The sequence below is a fragment of the Humulus lupulus genome, chromosome 8, assembly GCF_963169125.1.
Source record: "Humulus lupulus chromosome 8, drHumLupu1.1, whole genome shotgun sequence".
Classification (NCBI taxonomy): Eukaryota; Viridiplantae; Streptophyta; class Magnoliopsida; order Rosales; family Cannabaceae; genus Humulus; species Humulus lupulus.
In genome coordinates, this window is record NC_084800.1 from 178,886,303 (window position 1) to 178,905,753 (window position 19,451).

Below are 19,451 nucleotides of genomic sequence, written 5' to 3' on the forward strand. Positions count from 1 at the left end.
AGCTCTAGGAATCGAAAACAAAGAAAAATGTAAAACATCAAAACCACCAAACAGAGTCTCAATTTATTATCTTTGCAAGGTTATAGAAATTGTGTTCGTCAAGACAGTTGTCAAACAATTTACTTATTCAATTTTGTATGTTGCAGTTAAAAAAATGCTAGCCATGTATTGTTTTTAAAGGGGTAGTAGTGTATGGTAATTATAGATAGCAAAAAAGATACATAGAGCACATAATCAAATATAAAGCATAACTTATTATGTCTTTCTTATTATTGACCAAAATCAAATGCATCAAAAAAATGAGACCTAGGGATTTGATCTTGGTCGAGTGGTCACAATATAAAGTTATCTCCAGTTTTACACAAGTAATCCTGAAATTAACTACTACTGAAGCTGGGATTTGTAGACTTCCACACCTGAAATGGCTGGTGTTATGGGAGCGAACCTGATTGAAAAGGAAAGAGGAGCAGTGGGAATGAGATACTTGTCGTGAACACACGGCGACCAACTATCATCTCCACCCACCCCCATGTGCTTGTGATCTAGATGAACCTGTAAAAATAACAATACATCAACTTCTTGGCATTAGTCTTTACAAATTCATAAATATATTTTCAGTTTTTTTTCACATGGTTAATCCCCTTTTTATTATTGTTATTCTTCTGTTTTTCATAATCCTAAGAGAACAAAAGACCAGAATAAGTTATACCGATTTTCATCTTGAAAGAAATAGTGGAAATTACCTCAATGTTGTTTCCTTTGACAAGATCATCATTATGCTTTGCAAGGTCAAGTTGTGCTGTTGAATAGAAACTTGCACTCATTTGCATAGGTGGAGAGTTTTCATATATTGAAGCATAAATGCCAACACCATTCATGTTTTGGAAAGTCACCCATCTAACATCAGCCCTGCCAGAACATTCCCCTGGAACAATGTAGGGAACGTACATCTCATCCACATTTTTCTCATAGATGTCAATGTGGGCAGCAGCTTTTCTGTCTGGATAACATTCAAATGGCCCTCTTCCATACCACTTTACCTGGTCAATTGATTTTTCCAAAAGGAACTCAACTCCCACACGAGGCAAAGGTGGAAGATCAGATTTTGGCGTTACATTGCAGTTCATAATGACATCACCAGAGCCATTGATTGTGTAAACCACCTCAATTTTCATTGAAGCTGTTTTGTTTCCCAAATTAGAGGCGGAACCCTCCTCATTCCTTGGCACACCAAGAAAAACAACAGCTATTTTCACAAGATGGTCTGACACATTCTGTATAGAACAGCTTTCAGTTATATAATGAAGAGTATCAAGTTGAGAAGCCTTCCACCGTGCAAGATAACTTTTGGAATCTCCTCCTTTGTCATTATCTGTTGGTGCTCGCCAGAAGCATGGCAATATACCTTTACTCATCACAAGAACTCCTTTAACCTATCATTTATTGACATGTCTTCAATATCCAAAACATTCATATGTACATCAAGTTTTTCATCCAAAGGTAAAAGTGTTTGGGTTCAATGCTTTTGGAAAATTAAATTATCAAGAGATAATACAGCAAAGAATACCTGTACAGTTCTCCTAATTGGTGCATTCTGTGCAACACACTATTGAATGGATTCTGGATCCAGTGAATGGATTGGATGGCCTATATGGGTTTAGGGGTTACTAGGAGCAAGCATGAGACTGTGGAATGTTATTCTGGCATTTTTTTGGGCCCTATGAGTTAGAATGAAAAACTAGGATCTCTTAAGATGTGGAAAGTTTATATTTCTTCCATATGGGATAGAGTGAGATGTTGGGTGAGCCATATGGGTCTGTAAAACTTGAAAGTTTAAAGCATCGTCTGTGTCAGTGCTAAATACCGATTGGCACCTTTGGTTGCAGATTAAAATGATGTCTTAACATATTTTATATTATTAGACAACCTAGTCTCTTTTCATAAAAAAAAGTTGGAAGGAAAAAGAAATAGACATGAATATATTCATAAAATGCTGGTTTATCGAGGACTTGAGAATTGGTAACAATGGAAAAAAATGGCCATCTGATTTTGTTTAACAACTATATGATTTTGTAATAAGACTAGAAGTGATTGAAAGGGGTTATGGTTTCCAAACAAAAAGCAGATAGGTCTGAGCTACCGATAAAGTATATGTCTACCTCTAGTTTAATATACATGAAAACAAAATCAAACATTCTATACAAGGACAACAATTGTACCTTCCAGCTTTCAATTATTCCAGATTGCACATTAAACACTATCTCCCACAAATCCTTCTTGCTCATTTTAATCATGTTCCCGAGAGTTTCACTTACAAAGATACCATCATTAGCCCTAATCTCCTGAAAAGAAAGACAATTTAATGCACAGTTATAATCAATTGGAAAAGAAACAAAAAATGCAAAATTAAGTCTCAGCACCAAAATAAGATGTTGTATAAAAGAAAGAGCAGCTACATGTTTAGTATTTTTTCCTTTGGCAGGCAGCTGGACTTGTGTAGATGAGATGACATGACCAGCTTCAACCCAGATTGTGGAATCCAAAAGCTTAGCAGTTATCGTTACAAAAATCTCTTCTGCGGATGATAAGAGCCACATATTATACCATGGAGATGACTCCCATTCAATATCATGACTATGCTGAGGTTCTATCAAGGGGAGAGATAAAATTCCAGATCCAAGTTTACATCCATCCCCATGAGCAATCCAAGTGAATTCCAGTCCTTGGGTTGTAACAAAAAAATGAGTGTTTGTTATCTGCAATGTTATAAAAGGTTAAAAACTATCCGAGAGAATATGAAGAAGCTTAAAAATAATATGTAACTACCTTTAATGTGCCTCCCATAAATAAAATCTTGATTGGTTGATAGAGAAACTTTACTTCTGAAAACAACAATGAACCACAACTTATAAGGAAATTGATAAATATAATTCATGTTATTTATATACACGTACACATGATAATGTCAACTGACCATGCAGTGCAGGATGAGGAGTTCGATCTGGCCAAGTCACGCCGTTCAGACAGAAGTTCAAATCATTAGGAACATCGCCAAAATCACCCCCATATGCCCAGCGCTTGACATTTTGCTCAGTGTCCTTTAGCAGTGCCTGTCAGCAGCACAAAATCTTTTAGCATATTATGATTGGGGTTGAAGGGAGGGAGCAAGCAAAAGTAGAAAACTTTGAAGCAAAAATTCAGAAAAGCATTGGAACTGAATATAAGGAAATAACTAAACTAAAGAAAGCAGGTGTAAAAAAACTAATCACGAGTTGGAAAATAACTCTCCCTATGATTTTTTTTTTTTTGGTACCATGACTCCAGCCCTATTTGTTTTCATCCATTAATTAAAATTGTCTTTTTCATTGGGAGAAAAAAGAATATGACACAAAGTAAGAAACTGCAGTTAAAAGATATAGCATAATGAAATTGATTTCATCTTGTGCAAATGACCTTTTCAGAATAAATATGAGAAGTGTAACACAGCAAAAATAAAGGGAAAATGTGAAGGAAGATTTCAATAGTGAATGAAATAATTTTTAAAAGCTACATAAATCATAGTATCTGGACCTAGATACAGTCTAAAAATTCAAGTAATCTGTAAATATTTCCTTGTGTGTGAGAGAGAGAGAGAGAGACAGAGAGAGAGAGCATTTTTAGCCCTTCATTATCTCCATCAAAATCAACTAAACAATGGGGTTGTATCTAGTTTCAACCCAGGACAGCCTCAATGATTTTGAAAATTATTTATGAAGAAAAATTTGTTATAGAAGGTACTTCTCCCACAGGACTTTAAAACCCTCTGACTGCCACAACTCTTAAATTAATGTTTTTTGTTTAAAGTTCTGATAGTGCAAACCACAGTAGATTATGAGATAGTGCAAGTTTGCAAGATGATGTTTGATGTAATGCTCATGAGAAATATTTACTAAAGGTACCTGATCAACCCAGTCCCATATAAAACCACCTTGGAGACCAAATGTGCTATCAATTGCTTCCCAATATTCATGTATATTGCCGCAGCTATTTCCCATTGCATGAGAGTACCTACCATTCTTTTTTTATTAGACACTTAAGCATAGATAAGAACAACTTTCATCTGTTTCTAATTACCAAATAAAAAAAGGAAAAATTGAATATCAAACTCATACTCGCATAATATCAGCGGACGGTTTTCATTTGGATCGTTTGCAATTTTCACTATGTCCCAAACCCGCATGTACATTGGGCATACAATATCTGTGGATGGGGTTCTTGAACCACCTCCTTCATAATGTACCAACCGCGAGGGATCCTTTCCTCGAATCCAACCTGAAGTATACAAATATAAGACAAAATAATCAAGAATAAATATAGAGCATTTTCTTTTGAAAACATCAGTAATATGTAAGATTCTTTAAAGAATAGTCATTAGTCCTGAGATACCATCAGTTTCAGTTCCTGAATAATCATGCATTCCAGAATAAATAACTTTATTTGGTTTATAAGAAATAGCCAACTTTACTGAATAATCAAAGGGATGTACAAAATAAAAAGGAACATTATAAAACAAATAAAGAAAAAAAACCTCAATATATATATATATATATGACAACCAATAACTTGAATGCTAGGAATCAAATTTAGCGTAGACTTAAATAATTGAAGCAAATGCTAGTTATATCAGAATCATTATACATGAATTCCCTTAAAGTCATCAATCCAATTTTAATGTTTGAACATATATTGTGCCAAAGTTAAACAAACTACAATTTCTTTTTCCTTAATTAAGACTTCTGAATCCAATTTGACACTCTGAGATGAAATTGCATATGGATCCCAGAAGAGAACAAATGACAATGAGATCTTAATTTTTAGTTTCCTGAAAAATCAAGGTAATTTGATGTCTAAAAAATTTGGATTTTTTTAGTTAATCTTGTTGTTGTGAGTCATTTTGCTACTTCTCCTAGTTCTTCTAGGGGTTAGCACTCCACTCGCTTCATTTAGTTAGTAAAATGTAAATGAAAAACAAAACAAATATATATATATATATATATACTAATAATTAATAAATGAAAATAATGTCTTCTAGAAATTGCTTAGAAAAACAAGAATGTATGCGTAAAGACAAAACTGATACCAGCTAAAGCAGAATGATTTGGTCCATAACCAGATTCATTTCCCAAAGACCAAGAAATAATACAAGCATGATTTTTGTCTCTCTCCACCATGCCTATGACTCGGTCCATCATTGCAGCAGCCCAACTAGGTTCTAAAGTAGGATGCTTCACATGATCACAATAATCAAAACCATGTGTCTCGATGTTGGCTTCATCTATCATATACATGCCAAATAAATCACATAGCTCATACCAACGGCGGTGTTGGGGATAATGGCTGTTTCTCACACCATTGATGTTGTATTGTTTCATTAAGACTAAATCCTGAATGCAAAATATTCAAATATAAGAGTACGATAAACATAACCATGACACCAAGCTCCTACAAAACTTTGACTAGAGACAGCCAAGACCCCTGGATTTTGGCTAAATTGCACAATCCACCTTGGGTTTCTAAACATAACCCCTTCAGTTTTGAAACATAACAAATATCCTCTTGGATCTGAAGTTGACATAAAAGCACCCCTTGGATTTCTTACAAAAGGGAATAAAAACTGAGATCCGAGGAAATATTTATGTTACTTTCATAAATAAAAGAAGTGTTACCTTAATCATGCAGGACTCTATGTTGGTCTTCCCCAAGCGTGGATGATGTTCATGCCTATTCACACCTCTTATTATGATTGGCTGCCCATTTACAAGAAGCTGCTTAGGAGCTTTTGATACTTGGCGTATACCTACCAGGCATGATTCGCAGTCAACCACATTGCCAGAAGCGTCTTTGAGGATGACAACAAGAGTGTACAAATCAGGCTGTGCACAAACAGACAAAAAGATGAATCGTGGGAATACAACATACAAGAAATGTAGAAAAATAAAGCTTGCCAGAATCACATCTTTGAGCATAACAACAAGAGTGTATAAATGAGGCTGTGCACAAATACACACACACCAACAAAAGAAAGGGTGAAACATGGGAATGCAATATACAAGAAATGTAGTAAGATAGAGTTACATAAAAAAATGATGTTTCTGAATACTCCACTAAACTTTTTAGCATGAAATTATCACCAGTAAGTCATATTGAACATGTAAAAAGTTTTTCATCTCATAACAATCTTGAACATCTCAAATGCTAGCCTCATCAGAAGTGCATGATTAACTTCATTATATTCCAAGTTTTCACATCTCTTATGGATTTAGGTCTAGTGTTAGCTTTTAAACACAATTTAAAATTTAATAAATAAATGAATTTCAAAAGCTTCCTCACTTTCTCTGCAGACCAAAGCTTGGGTTTGTCTAGTTTTCCTCCAAGCCAATAACCCTGAAATCCTGGACTTGCACCAGATTTAGTCTTGAGCTTCATGTTAGCCACATTAGAAGAAATTAGATCAGTATCTCCATCACCCTTGTACCAGCCGGTAGTATCATAAAGTGAAGCTTCTATAGTGAATCTGGAAAGAATAGTGTCTTTAGGCGTTGCCTGTGAATTATCTATCTTCACCTCAACCTGGAAACACAAGTATCAGCAGCAGGTTTAAATTTTAAATTGTCTCCCACATAGACATAGTGAAAAAAATTAATTAACAATGTAATCTCAACTTATTGCAATCATTAATAAGCAAGCTTTTAAATATTAAGTTTTTATCATCATGAAGTTAAGGAAAGCAACTCTGAAAAAGATTAATTAACAATGTAATCTCAACTTATTGTAATCATTATTAAGCAAGTTTCTATCATCATGAAGTTAAGGAAAGCAACTCCCAAATCTGAACAATACCATAATACAAACCACATTATAATTTTTTATATGAGAAGCTAGAATTATATTAAAGGGAGGTTTACAAAAGATGATAAGGTATTATCAAGTACAAAAGAAGATGATATAGGATCATCTTAAATTACATCAACTTGATAATTTTAGGAAATAGATATAAAGATGTGGACCAAATTACATAAGGGAATTGATCGGTGGATTTTCTAGAAATATATAATAAAAGAGTCACTAAAATGCAAGGTAGAAAGTTTGAATTGAATTATTATTAATGTAGACAGATTTGTTAAGGAAATAAAAATTAGAATAAAATCAAATCAGAATGATTTCATTATAGCTGTAGTATACGTATAGTTTATGAACTTTCTTTGTTTATATAATATAGTTGATTTAGTATTTATTTCATTTATTCTGTACAACCCTATAAATGTATACTATTCTTCTCATATAAATGAATATTATTCTTCTCATAATAAAATAAGAGAATTATTTTCTTTATAGTTTTTAGATGGTATCAGAGCCATAGTAGTTCAGCATTGGAATTTTTTTTTTTTCAATCTTCTTCTTTCTGACCTTTTCTCATAAGAAAAAAAAAAAAAAATTACTGTTCAGGGGTACTGTTCACACGGTGGTACTATTCGCATGTGGTATTGTTCACGATTTTTTTTCTCCTTTTCCGGCCAACGACTTCTTCCTATTGATTTCCGACAGTTCTGGACTCCATCTGTTGATTTCTCTGCTGCACCACTTCTAGTCAACTCCTCCAACATGACTGCTGCATTCGACTCCTTTTTCTCAAAAATTCAATCTCAAACTCAATCCACCGGTGATACTTTGGCCAATACAGCTCCAACGTCATTCAGCAAAGAACAAGTTGAGCACTTATACAAACTCGTCAATCAGTCCTCTTTAGGTTCCGCTTCGCCCTCTATGCCCAATTTAGGTTCATGTTTTGTTGCTCACTTTGGTAACTGCTATTCTGCTTTATCTTCCTCAATAGCATCTCAGGTGCCATGGATAATTGATTCAGGTGCATCCGACCATATGACCAATCATAATCATTTATTTGATTCATACCTCCATGTTCTACTAAATCTCATGTTCGCATTGTTGATGGTACATTATCTTCAATTGCAGGCATAGGCAGCATTAGATTATCTACTGGTCTTCTCCTTAAATCGATTCTTCATGTTCCGTCTTTGGGGTGTAATTTGATTTATGTTAGTAAACTTACATTTGATAATCACTGTGTTGCTAAATTTGTGTCCAATTCTTGTCAATTTCAGGAACTATCCTTGAGGAGCATGATTGGCAGTGCTAAGATTCATGATGGACTTTATTTCTTTCAAAGTCCACATTCATCGAGACACCAACCTCGTTTAGTTCTGCTTCTGTTTCCAATAATAGCAAAATAATGTCATGGCATGACAGACTTGGCCACCCAAGTTTTCCTAATTTACAACATTTATTTCCCTCATTATTTACTAATAGAATTTATGTTTCTTTTCACTGAGGTATTTGTCAACTTGCAAAGCACACTCGAAGTTTTTTTCCTCCAAAATCCTATACTATGACAACTCCATTCTCCCTAATCCATAGTGACATATGGGGACCCTTCAAAGTTACCACTCCTCAAGGTAAATGCTGGTTCATAACATTCATTGATGATCACACATGTATCACTTGGGTTTATCTTCCTAACCACAAATTTGAGACCTTTCAAGTCTTTCAAAATTTTCATCATATGATTCAAACTCAATTTTAGACCAGCATTCGTATATTACGTATGGATAATGGCAAAAAAATACTTTAATTCCACTTTAGGACCATACCTTTTACAAGGTGGAATTATCCATCAAAGTTCGTGTATTGATACCCCTCAATAGAATGGTGTCGCAGAAAGCAAGAATCGCCATCTGTTGGAAGTAGCCAGTGCGCTCATGTTTACCATGAATGTTCCAAAGTATCTTTGGGGAGATGCTATCTTAACAGCCACATACCTTATCAATCATCTATCAAGTCGTCCCCTTCAGTTTTAAACACCATACTTAGTACTTCACCAATCTTATCCCCATGTTTCTTCCAATACTCTTCTTGTCAAAACCTTTGGTTGTGTCGCTTTTGTCCATATCCATGCTCATGATCGCAGCAAACTTGACCCTAGGGCTATTAAGTCAATTTTTATTGGCTATTCTCCTACTAAAAAAGCTATCGGTGCTATTGTCCTCCACCAAAAAGACATTTGTCTCATGTGATGTTATTTTTTTTTTGAAGATACTCTGTATTATCCGCCCACTCGCTTCAGGGGGAGAATCCTTTTCTAGTGCAAGAAGCTCAGTGGTCGTGGGACCCTAGAGTTAGAGTTACCGATGGATCAACCTACTCCAACTCCTTCTCCGTCTCGTCCTAATATCTTAGTTGTCCATGTTTCTACTCCAACTCCTTCTCTTCCTAATCCAACTCCTTCTCCCTCTCGTCCTAATATTACCCCTGTTTCTACACCTATTTCCCAATGATTCAGTCATTCTTGTTTCTACTACAATTCCATATGATTTTAGTCCAGACAACCAACATAAACTAGTCATAGAAACAAGGACAAGTCTTCTTGAGCTGAATCAACAACAAGAGCTACGTGTCTACACTAGAAAAAATGCCTATCAAAGAAATAACTAAGTCATGAATCCTCACCACAGGCAAGAGCCTGATCCGGTGATAGAAACTCCATCATCAAATGTGTCAGGTAACCACCATTCAAATTCTGAGTCTAATATAGATGTTCCTATTGCATTAAGAAAAGGGACTAGGTCTTGTACCCAACATCCTATCTCCAAGTTTATTTCTTATTCTAATCTGTCATAAGTTTTCACCTTCAGGTTGTCAAGTGTTATTATTCCCAGAAATATTGAAGAAGCTCTTGATGTTCCCGAATGGTAAGCAACTATTCTTGAAGAGATGAAAGCTCTTAAACAAAATGACACTTGGAGCCTAATGGAACTACCACACGATAAAAGTATTATAGGGTGCAAATGGGTGTTCATTATCAGGTATAAATCCAATGGCTCTATCGAGCGATACAAAGCACGTTTGGTGGCCAAGGGATTTACAAAGACCTATGAAATTGGCTACACTAAAACCTTTGCTTTGCCAAGTTCAACACCATCAGAGTCTTACTCTCACTAGCAGAAACTTAGACTAGGAATTACATCAGTTTGATGTAAAAAATACATTTTTAAATGGTAATCTATAAGAGGGTCTACACAAGTCATGTTTTGAAGAAACTCTCAATAAGAATATTGTCTGCAAACTCAACAAGTCATTGGGTTAAAGCAATCTCCTTGAGCTTGGTATGATCGTTTTTCAAAGGTGGTCAAGAATCTTGGGTACATTCAAGGACAAACTGATCATACTCTATTTGTTAAGCACTCTAAGAAAGGAAAAGTAACTATCTTAATAGTTTATGTCGATGATATTATTGTTACTAGTGATGATATCAGAGAGATGAATCTGATCAAGAAAATGATGGCGAGGGAATTTGAGGTTAAGGACCTCGGTGCATTAAAGTATGTTCTAAGTATGGAATTTGCAAGGAGCAAAAAGGGTATTTCCGTGTCTCAGAGAAAATACACCCGACCTCTTGAAAGAAACAAGTATGCTAGGAAGCAAGCCTAGTAAAACTCCTATTGAACTTGGGAACAAAGCAAAAATGTTCGAAGGAGATCAAATTGATAAAGGAAGATACCAGCAGCTGGTTGGCAAGCTTATCTATCTTTAACACATTCGACTGGACATTACTTTCGTTGTATGTCTTGTAAGTCAGTATATGCATAATCCTTGTCAAGGACATCTTAATGCTCTCTATAGAATTTTGAGATACTTGAAGCAAACACCATGGAAAGGACTATATTTAAAAAAAACAAGTGAACGAAAGGTAGAAGTGTTCATAGACGCCGATTAGGCTGGTTCAATCGATGACAGAAAGTCCACCTCTGGTTAGTGTACTCTCCTATGGGGTAACTTGGTGAAGTAAAAAGAAATCTGTTGATACAAGAAGCAGTACAGAAGCAGAGTACAGGGCTATGGCTCATGGAGTGTGTGAAACCATCTGGATAAAAAGACTGCTTGAAGAGTTGAAGATAAAGTATGAAGATCCCCATTCAACTCTTTTGTGACGATAAACCTACCATCAGTATTGTTTATAATCTTGTTCACCACGATAGAACAAAGCATGTAGAAGTGGATCATCACTTCATTAAAGAAAAAATCAATGTTGGAATTATCTATGTGCCTACTATTCAACAATTGGCTGATATACTTACAAAGGGATTAACAAAGCCAGTGTTTAATTTTCTATTAGACAAGCTTGGACTCATCAAATATCTAAAGTCAAGCTTGTTGACATACTTACAAAGGGATTAACAGAGCAAGTGTTTAATTTCCTATTAGACAAGCTTGGACTCATCAATATCTACAATCAAACTTGAGAGGAAGTATTGACAGATTTGTTAAGGAAATCAAAATTACAATAAAATCAACTTAGAATGATTTGATTATAGTTGTAGTATAAGTATAGTTTTATGTACTTTCCTTGTATATATGATTTATTTGATTTGATATTTATTTCATTTATTTTGTGCAGCCCTATAAATGTATACTATTCCTCTCATAATAAAATAATAAAATAAGAGAATTATTTTCTTCATAGTTTTTTAGAATTAAAATAAATAATATAATTTAGCTTGACAATTTTTAGGGTGGTGTTTTTAGTGACTTTTTGAATCCAACAATGTTTGGAAGAAAACTCATATTGTTAGGTAGATACCTCATGGGTATAGTGGCTTTTCACCATATTGTGCACCAGTTATTTGCAACTTGGTTTATTTGTTAGTTTCTTAACCGTACAATGTAACATACAAAGAATTTAATTTTCTTGCAAACAACAATTCACATGAAAAAAAAATGTGATACAAATTTTGTAAGAAACAAAAGAAATCTACATAATATGACAGCAACAGCAATCAACAGAAGAACTTCACAAGCTATAAGAAAGAAAAAATGTTGATAAATCACATACTGAAAGTAAATGTAACTGTTTCATATGGTAACACAATTTCTACACAGAATGGTAATAAATTCTTGCCTCGATGTCTGCAGAAGAAAAATCCTCAGCCAAGTTTGATTTGAAAAAGTAGTCCGCAATGAATACCTGCAGATCAGTAATTTCATTATTTTTGTTTTGCATGTATAGGATTCAAGATCTAGGCATGTGCAGGCAATGTAAGGAATCAATATCTAGTTATGTGAGAGCAGTGTGTGAGTAATCAACAAACTGTTATCATCACCACTGGTTGCATTTAGAAATTACAAGATGTACATACCTAATGTAATAACAGAAGAAATCGAGAATAATAAGAATAATAAAGGGTAAATCATTCTTGTCAAATTAGAAGAATAAAAATAAATCAATAACAATGTGCCCTCGGACACTGAGAATTCCCTAAACTCATTCAACAAAGAAAACAAGGAGAAAATCTAGTCTAGGAATGGGAAGTTGACATTTATCATATATTCTTTTATTTATTTCTATAAGAAACAAGACTATTCTATAAAGATTGTAAAAAATCATTACCACTAGCTACGGAATTATAGGACTAGCAATAAAATATATATAGAGGAACAAGCAGCTAGCAGTATACATACCAAAATAACTATACCAAGAAAACAGAAGAGAACAACAAAAGTAGCTTGCAGATTGTATATATGTTTCATGTCAATACAAACCGGTGGCTTGGCTATAAGAAGCACATCACGGTGAATTCCAGATAACCACCAATGATCTTGATCTTCAAGGTAAGAGCCATCACTCCATCTAAGTACTTGAACAGCTAGAACATTCTTACTATCCTCCGAACCAAAAGAATGACAGTGATCAGTGATTTCGAATTCAGCAGGTAGTCTACTATCTTGACTGACCTAGCACAAAATCAGAAAGTTTGTTACTGGGAAATGTTGACACAGAAGACTACACAAATGAAAAAAAAAAAAATAGCATACTGCACCTAAAAAAGTAGTTGGTGAAATAAAATCTTTACTGTTTATTACCTATATCCTACAAGGACCCCATTAATCCAAGCAAAGAAGGCAGAATCAACAGCCTCAAAGTGCAAGAAAATTCGACGACCTACCAAATTGCAATAAAGACATCAGATGATGTAAAGCCAGTCTAAGACAACAGGGACATACATTAAGCAGATAAGGATAGGCAATACAATGTGGATAGCTACATATAGAAAAAGCTTCTATTTAGCGCCTTTTGTGTATGTATGTGTTAGTGCTTCTGCATTTACACCTCAACTCTGCACTATATACTTATTTAGTATGAGCGTGCAGCATAGACGAGAGAATTAACAGATAACAAATATCAATATATCGAAAAACAGAAAACATTATATTTAACTGTACGTGAGGATTGCACATAGCACCATTTTCACAATAATAAATAAATATGAAGAAAAGGATCGAACAGCACTCACTGAGAGTAGATTGGCCATGCATTGAAGTAGAATATTACCTTTCCATTCTTCAGGAATATGAAAGTATGTCCTGTAGCAGCCAGTAGGATTTTCCTCCGGGACAAAAGGTGGATCAAGTGGAAATGGATATGTTGTATTCGTGTATATCGGTGTATCAAACCCATGCACCTGCCAGTTTGAGGGAACTGTCCCATTACAGAGACATGATTATTGAATAGCATGTAAAGGACTAGCTAACATTCCTTGCATAACTATAATAGAAGTGGGTGTCATATAAAATTAACAAATGGAAAAGATTATATAGGGTTACCAGGCAAAGAACTCCATTCAAAATCCTGAAATTCAGCATCAAAAAAGTTCTGAGGAACCTTGTTAGGACTGGAAGCCAAGAAAAATTTCCAATAGCCAGACAAAGATGTAATGAAAGGCAAATTATCGACCCAAAAGGAAGCACTCTCAAGAGCTGCACGCACAGCATCATCGTTCCAAACAGCAGAATTGGCCACCAAGTAATTCACTTTATTCTGTTTATACCAGTATTTAAGAGATCCTAACCAACAACCAATGAAAATAAAGGATTAAGTAAGCAAAAATTACAACAACAACAAGTCCCATTATATCAATATGTATACAATACACATAGATATGCATACCCTCAAGCGATTCATGGGAACGGAAAGTGACATGGGGGTCTCTCTTGTTCCACTTGATGAAAGATTGGTCTTCCCAGAGCTTACGGCCATTTTCCGATGGAAAAACTAGCTGGCCCATTAACGAACTACTACTCATGGATGGATTCCCTTCTCTGTTCTTCTCTTGTTTTGTTTAGTGACGGAAGATGAAGAGGGAAAGGAAGAGGAATCGGATGATATCAATGGCTGGTAGTGTGGATCACCACCAAGTCCATTTCTCCTTTCTATTGTATTATTTAACCACTCCACAGTCCACTCCCCTCTTTTTTTATATTGACCAGGTTGTGTCACGTGCGGACACGTGTCAAACATGTAGAACTTAGTATTAATTAGACTGGAATATCTCCAGCCATTTATATTTATTATCTAATCTTTGACCCATTTACGTTAAATCACGGTATTGAAATCTGCTGTCCAAAAGTACCCTATGAAATACGAATTATTACATATCTAATAAGAGAAGGGAAATTTTAATATGTAGGCTTGATAAAAGTTATAATTACAAATAAATACTAAGCATATTAAAATTTTTAAAATAATGCTAATTTTTTGTACATTACCCAAAATGCCATTTTCACTTCTTCCTCATTCTCATTTATCTCTTCTCTCTTCTCTCTTCCCTCTCTCTCTCTTATTTCACTCTCTCTCACCTCACAACACCACCACCACACTAAATATTATATTTCGAACAGATTTGGACATGATTTTTGGGTTTTTTTTGCGATTTTTTTCAGATCTGAAACTCTGAAATCTGCAAAAAATCGACATTGCTCGATGGTGGTTCGATGGTGCTCGATGCCAGCTCGATGAGACCTTCAAAATCATGATTTTTCATGAAAAAATGACTTTGCTCGATGGTGGTTCGATAGTAGTTCGATAGTGGCTCGATGGTGCTCGATGCCAGCTCGATGAGACCTTCAAAATCATGATTTTTCATGAAAAAATGGCTTAGCTCGATGGTGGTTCGATGATAGCTCGATAGTGGTTCGATAGTGCTCGATGGTGCTCGATGCAATTCTTGTAAGAGACATAATTTTTCACTCGGGTGTCCGTTTGGGGTGATTGTTTTTTTCATTTTGGGTATTTTTTCAAGATCTACATGTTTGACATGTTAATATGCACATTTTGGAAGTGTAGCACTTGTAAAAAATAGAAAAGTGCAAACATACCTCATGTTTAAGACATCTTTTGGTATATTTTTAAGTTTTAAACTTCCCAAATGTGCATATTAACATGTCAAACGTGTAGATCTTGAAAAAATACCCAAAATCAAAAAAAAAATCACCCCAAACGGACACCCGAGTGAAAAATTATGTCTCTTACAAAAATTGCATTGAGCACCATTGAGTCATTATCGAGCTACCATCGAACCACCATCGAGCTAAGTCATTTTTTCATGAAAATCTTGATCTTGAAGGCCCCAGCGAATGGTGGCTCGATGGTGCTCGATGCCAGCTCGATGAGACCTTCAAAATCATGATTTTTCATGAAAAAATGACTTAGCTCGATGATGATTCGATGGTAGCTCGATAGTGGCTCGATGGTGCTCGATGGTGCTCGATGCAATTCTTGTAAGAGACATAATTTTTCACTCGGGTATCCGTTTGGGGTGATTTTTTTTTTTATTTTGGGTATTTTTTCAAGATCTACACGTTTGACATGTTAATATGCACATTTAGGAAGTTTAAAACATAAAAATATACCAAAAGATGTCTTAACCATGAGGTATGTTTGCACTTTTGTATTTTTTACAAGTGTTACACTTCACAAATGTGCATATTAACATGTCAAACGTGTAGATCTTGAAAAAATACCCAAAATCAAAAAAAAAATCACCCCAAACGGACACCCGAGTGAAAAATTATGTCTCTTACAAGAATTGCATCGAGCACCATCGAGCACTATCGAACCACTATCGAGCTACCATCGAACCACCATCGAGCTAAGTCATTTTTTCATGAAAAATCATGATTTTGAAGGTCTCATCGAGCTGGCATCGAGCACCATCGAGCCACTATCGAACTACTATCGAACCACCATCGAGCAAAGTCATTTTTTCATGAAAAATCATGATTTTGAAGGTCTCATCGAGCTGGCATCGAGCACCATCGAACCACCATCGAACAATGTCGATTTTTTGCAGATTTCAGAGTTTCAGATCTGAAAAAAATCGCAAAAAAAACCCAAAAATCATGTCCAAATCTGTTGGAAATATAATATTTAGTGTGGTGGTGGTGTTGTGAGGTGAGAGAGAGTGAAATAAGAGAGAAAAAGAGGGAAGAGAGAAGAGAGAAGAGGGAAGAGAGAAATGAGAATGAGGAAGAAGTGAAAAGGGCATTTTGGGTAATGTGCAAAAAATTAGCATTATTTTGTAAATTTTAATATGCCTAGTATTTTTGTGTAATTATAACTTTTATCATGCATACATATTAAAATTTCCCTAAGAGAAAGAGTCTTGCTATGATAACATAAAGTGACCAACACCACGTAAAGTAACACATTATGTTTGGTTAGTAATATCTCATAATATTTATCAAATTTAAATGTATGGGACATGATATTGAATTACATCAATAGTGGTACGTCACCTCCTCCTTGTGGTGTTGGGCACCAATAATGTCCCTTAACAATTCTCTAACAGAAAATGTCACATTAATAAAATAATATATTAATGATTTTAGGGGTTAAATGGAATTAAATTGGATCTAATTACGAACAGCTATGACCATTTTACTTGGAGATATAAATATTGTATTATATTTGGTATAAAAAGTCAATAATTGATATATTTGACACAACTTTTACAATTATGCTCAAAATACAATTGAGCACAAGAGACTTGGTGCAAAATGACATTTAATGGTGTGTGAAAGTAAGTAAATGTTCATGTTTTTTATTTTGTAGTAAATTAGTCTAACCACATTTTTAATATTACATATTACCAAATATGTCATTTAGTAAATTACAATTTTATTCTAAATATTTTAATATTATGGTATATGTATATTAGTTTTGTTTAATTAGATTTTATTTTAAAGTTATTTTGATTTTTTTTCATTTTTATGGATTGTTGAATGATGTTGTATGTATTTTCACCTCCCAATACATGGCAATTAAGAGTGATTAGTGACAAGATAAGTCATGAGATTCTCGGAGTGTAACCCCTCCAGGAAACTAGGGGTGGCAATTTGGGTCGCGACACGATGACACGACACGACACGATTAAGGTAAACACGAATCTTAATAATCGTGTCGTGTTCGTGTTTACCTTAATCGTGTCGTATCGTAATCATGTCGACACGAATCTGACACGTTTACACGAATTACCAGCCCTACAGGAAACCCAAGTCAGGCAAGTTGTGGATGTCTCCGAGTGAGGCCACGTTCTGAGCCAATCAAACAAGTCGTGGATGTCTCCAAGTCAGGCCACGCCCCGAGGTCTATCCTCGAGGCAAGGATATCTCCAGGTGAAGTCATGTCCTGAGGAGCTCTCTTCCCTCGCTCGTCTCTCATGTCTAGGATTCTGGTCCTCAGACCTAGGATAGCTGCCAAGTGTCAGTCACTACAGGTGTGGCCCACCAAATGATCGTCTGACAACTTTTGGCGGGCCTCGATTAGTGGTCTCGAGTTCATACACTCGACAATCGACATTTCCCACAACGCCACCTAACACGGGCAAACGTGTGCCGTAACTTGACAGTCAGATATATGTTCCCCATAAAGTTTGTATGCGAATTTCTGCAATGGGCTCTGTGCAATCTGCCTGTGTCGTAGTCTCTATCTAGTGCAGTCTTTTTTGTATTAATTAAACATTAACACCCTAGAATGGGGGAATTTTGTATTTAGATAGATGATTAACAGTAATGACCCCAGCTGATAACTCTACAAAATAGAGTTATTTTACTACTTTTTATGTACTAATTGTTGCTTAATTCTTGAGTTTTTAATTGATTTATTAAGTTTTAAAATAATTTTGAATTTATTGGGTTTATTTTGATTTTTTATATTTTTGTGTGTTTTTATAGTTATTTTGTTGTAAAATATTGTAGTATAGTTATTTGAATTATTGTTGTTTAGTTTGAGGTAAAAAAATATAGTTTTATTGAACTTAAATGCTAAATTAAATTAAGTTATAATTAATATTTTTAAAGAATTAATATGATTTATTTTATACTTAAAAATATTTGATTATGACTTAATTTATGTTTATTTTGAAGGAAAATTATTGATTTTAAGATGCTTGAAGTAGAAAAACTAAAGTTGTGATGATAGAAGAACTATGGCATTTTTTAAGAGATTAGCAAGAAATTTGGGCATTTTTCAAGGAACCAGCTGCCACTCCATCAGCTTACTCGCTTAGGCATGTTTGCCTCAGACCCTTGGCCCACGCTGCCCAACCGAAGCCCAGGCCCGTGCCTTTCCTCATTGGCCCTGCGCCCAACTGCCAGCTGCACTCCACCCGTTTGCTTCCAACCGCTAGCCACAAGCAGCTGCTCCCCACTCCAGCGGGCCCAATCCACCAGGCCCAACACCAGCCCGCTTGGCACCCCAACAACCAGCCCACCGTGAGCCTACCCCTCCATTTAGGCCCGAAACCGCCCAAGCCCAATTTTCCTCCTTCCCAGCTGAACACTCCAACAACCACACCCAACAGCCACCTTTCCTTGAGCCCAAAAATTGTACCTTTTGTCCCTTATGTCAAAAAATGCCAACTTTTTACCCAACTTTTCCACAAAATTTACCCAAAATCATCATCAATCCTACAAATTACCCCTACTTGCCATATTAGTACTAATTTAATTAATCTAATCAATTTAATTCATTTAAATTGATTATTTTAATAATCTCATTTTGGCTATAAATAGGGGTTTTTGAAGACCATTTTTGGTGCTTAATTTGGAGGGAGTTACCATCTTCTTTCTACCATTTCCTCTCTTCCATTCTCTCTTCTATTTTGGGTTTTTCAAGAGCATTTTTAAGTGTGTATTTCATTTATTTTGTAATTTCAATTCTAGTTATGTGCTTCTAATCTTTTTCATAAGATTATTAAGATCATGATGAAGCAACTTGTAACTAGATAATATTTATATTGTTGACGCGGTTCTTCGCCAACAGGTAATTAAGAGAAGAAGAGAAAGGGATTAGTGCTAAAGGTGAACCGAAACAGATATATGATCTTAGAGGATGAAGGAGGTGACTCAAGACACGTTTTTTAAGTGGTTCAAATGTTAAAATCCTTCTACTCCACTAGTCAATATTATTGATGTATACTGAGTATTTGATTACAGAGTATTTCTTACAAGGGATTATTTTTCCAACCCCTATCAACTCACAGGGTCTCCATATTTATAGGAGA

At 35.1% G+C, this 19,451-nt stretch overlaps 1 protein-coding gene across 1 annotated transcript; it reads right to left on the minus strand.

The window, feature by feature from the left end:
- Nucleotides 1-241: 241 nt before the first annotated feature.
- Nucleotides 242-14,321, minus strand: LOC133798723 (uncharacterized). The gene is made up of 17 exons (XM_062237175.1): nt 14,057-14,321; nt 13,714-13,953; nt 13,442-13,588; nt 12,973-13,051; nt 12,652-12,838; nt 12,011-12,076; nt 6,370-6,609; nt 5,706-5,912; nt 5,120-5,423; nt 4,152-4,311; nt 3,939-4,047; nt 2,975-3,110; nt 2,827-2,882; nt 2,457-2,756; nt 2,220-2,342; nt 744-1,433; nt 242-552 (listed from the first exon to the last, which is right to left on the minus strand). The coding sequence occupies exons 1-17, from the start codon at nt 14,190-14,192 to the stop codon at nt 385-387; spliced, it is 3,348 nt and encodes a 1,115-aa protein (XP_062093159.1). The 5' UTR covers nt 14,193-14,321; the 3' UTR covers nt 242-384.
- Between the last annotated feature and the right edge of the window lie 5,130 nt (nt 14,322-19,451).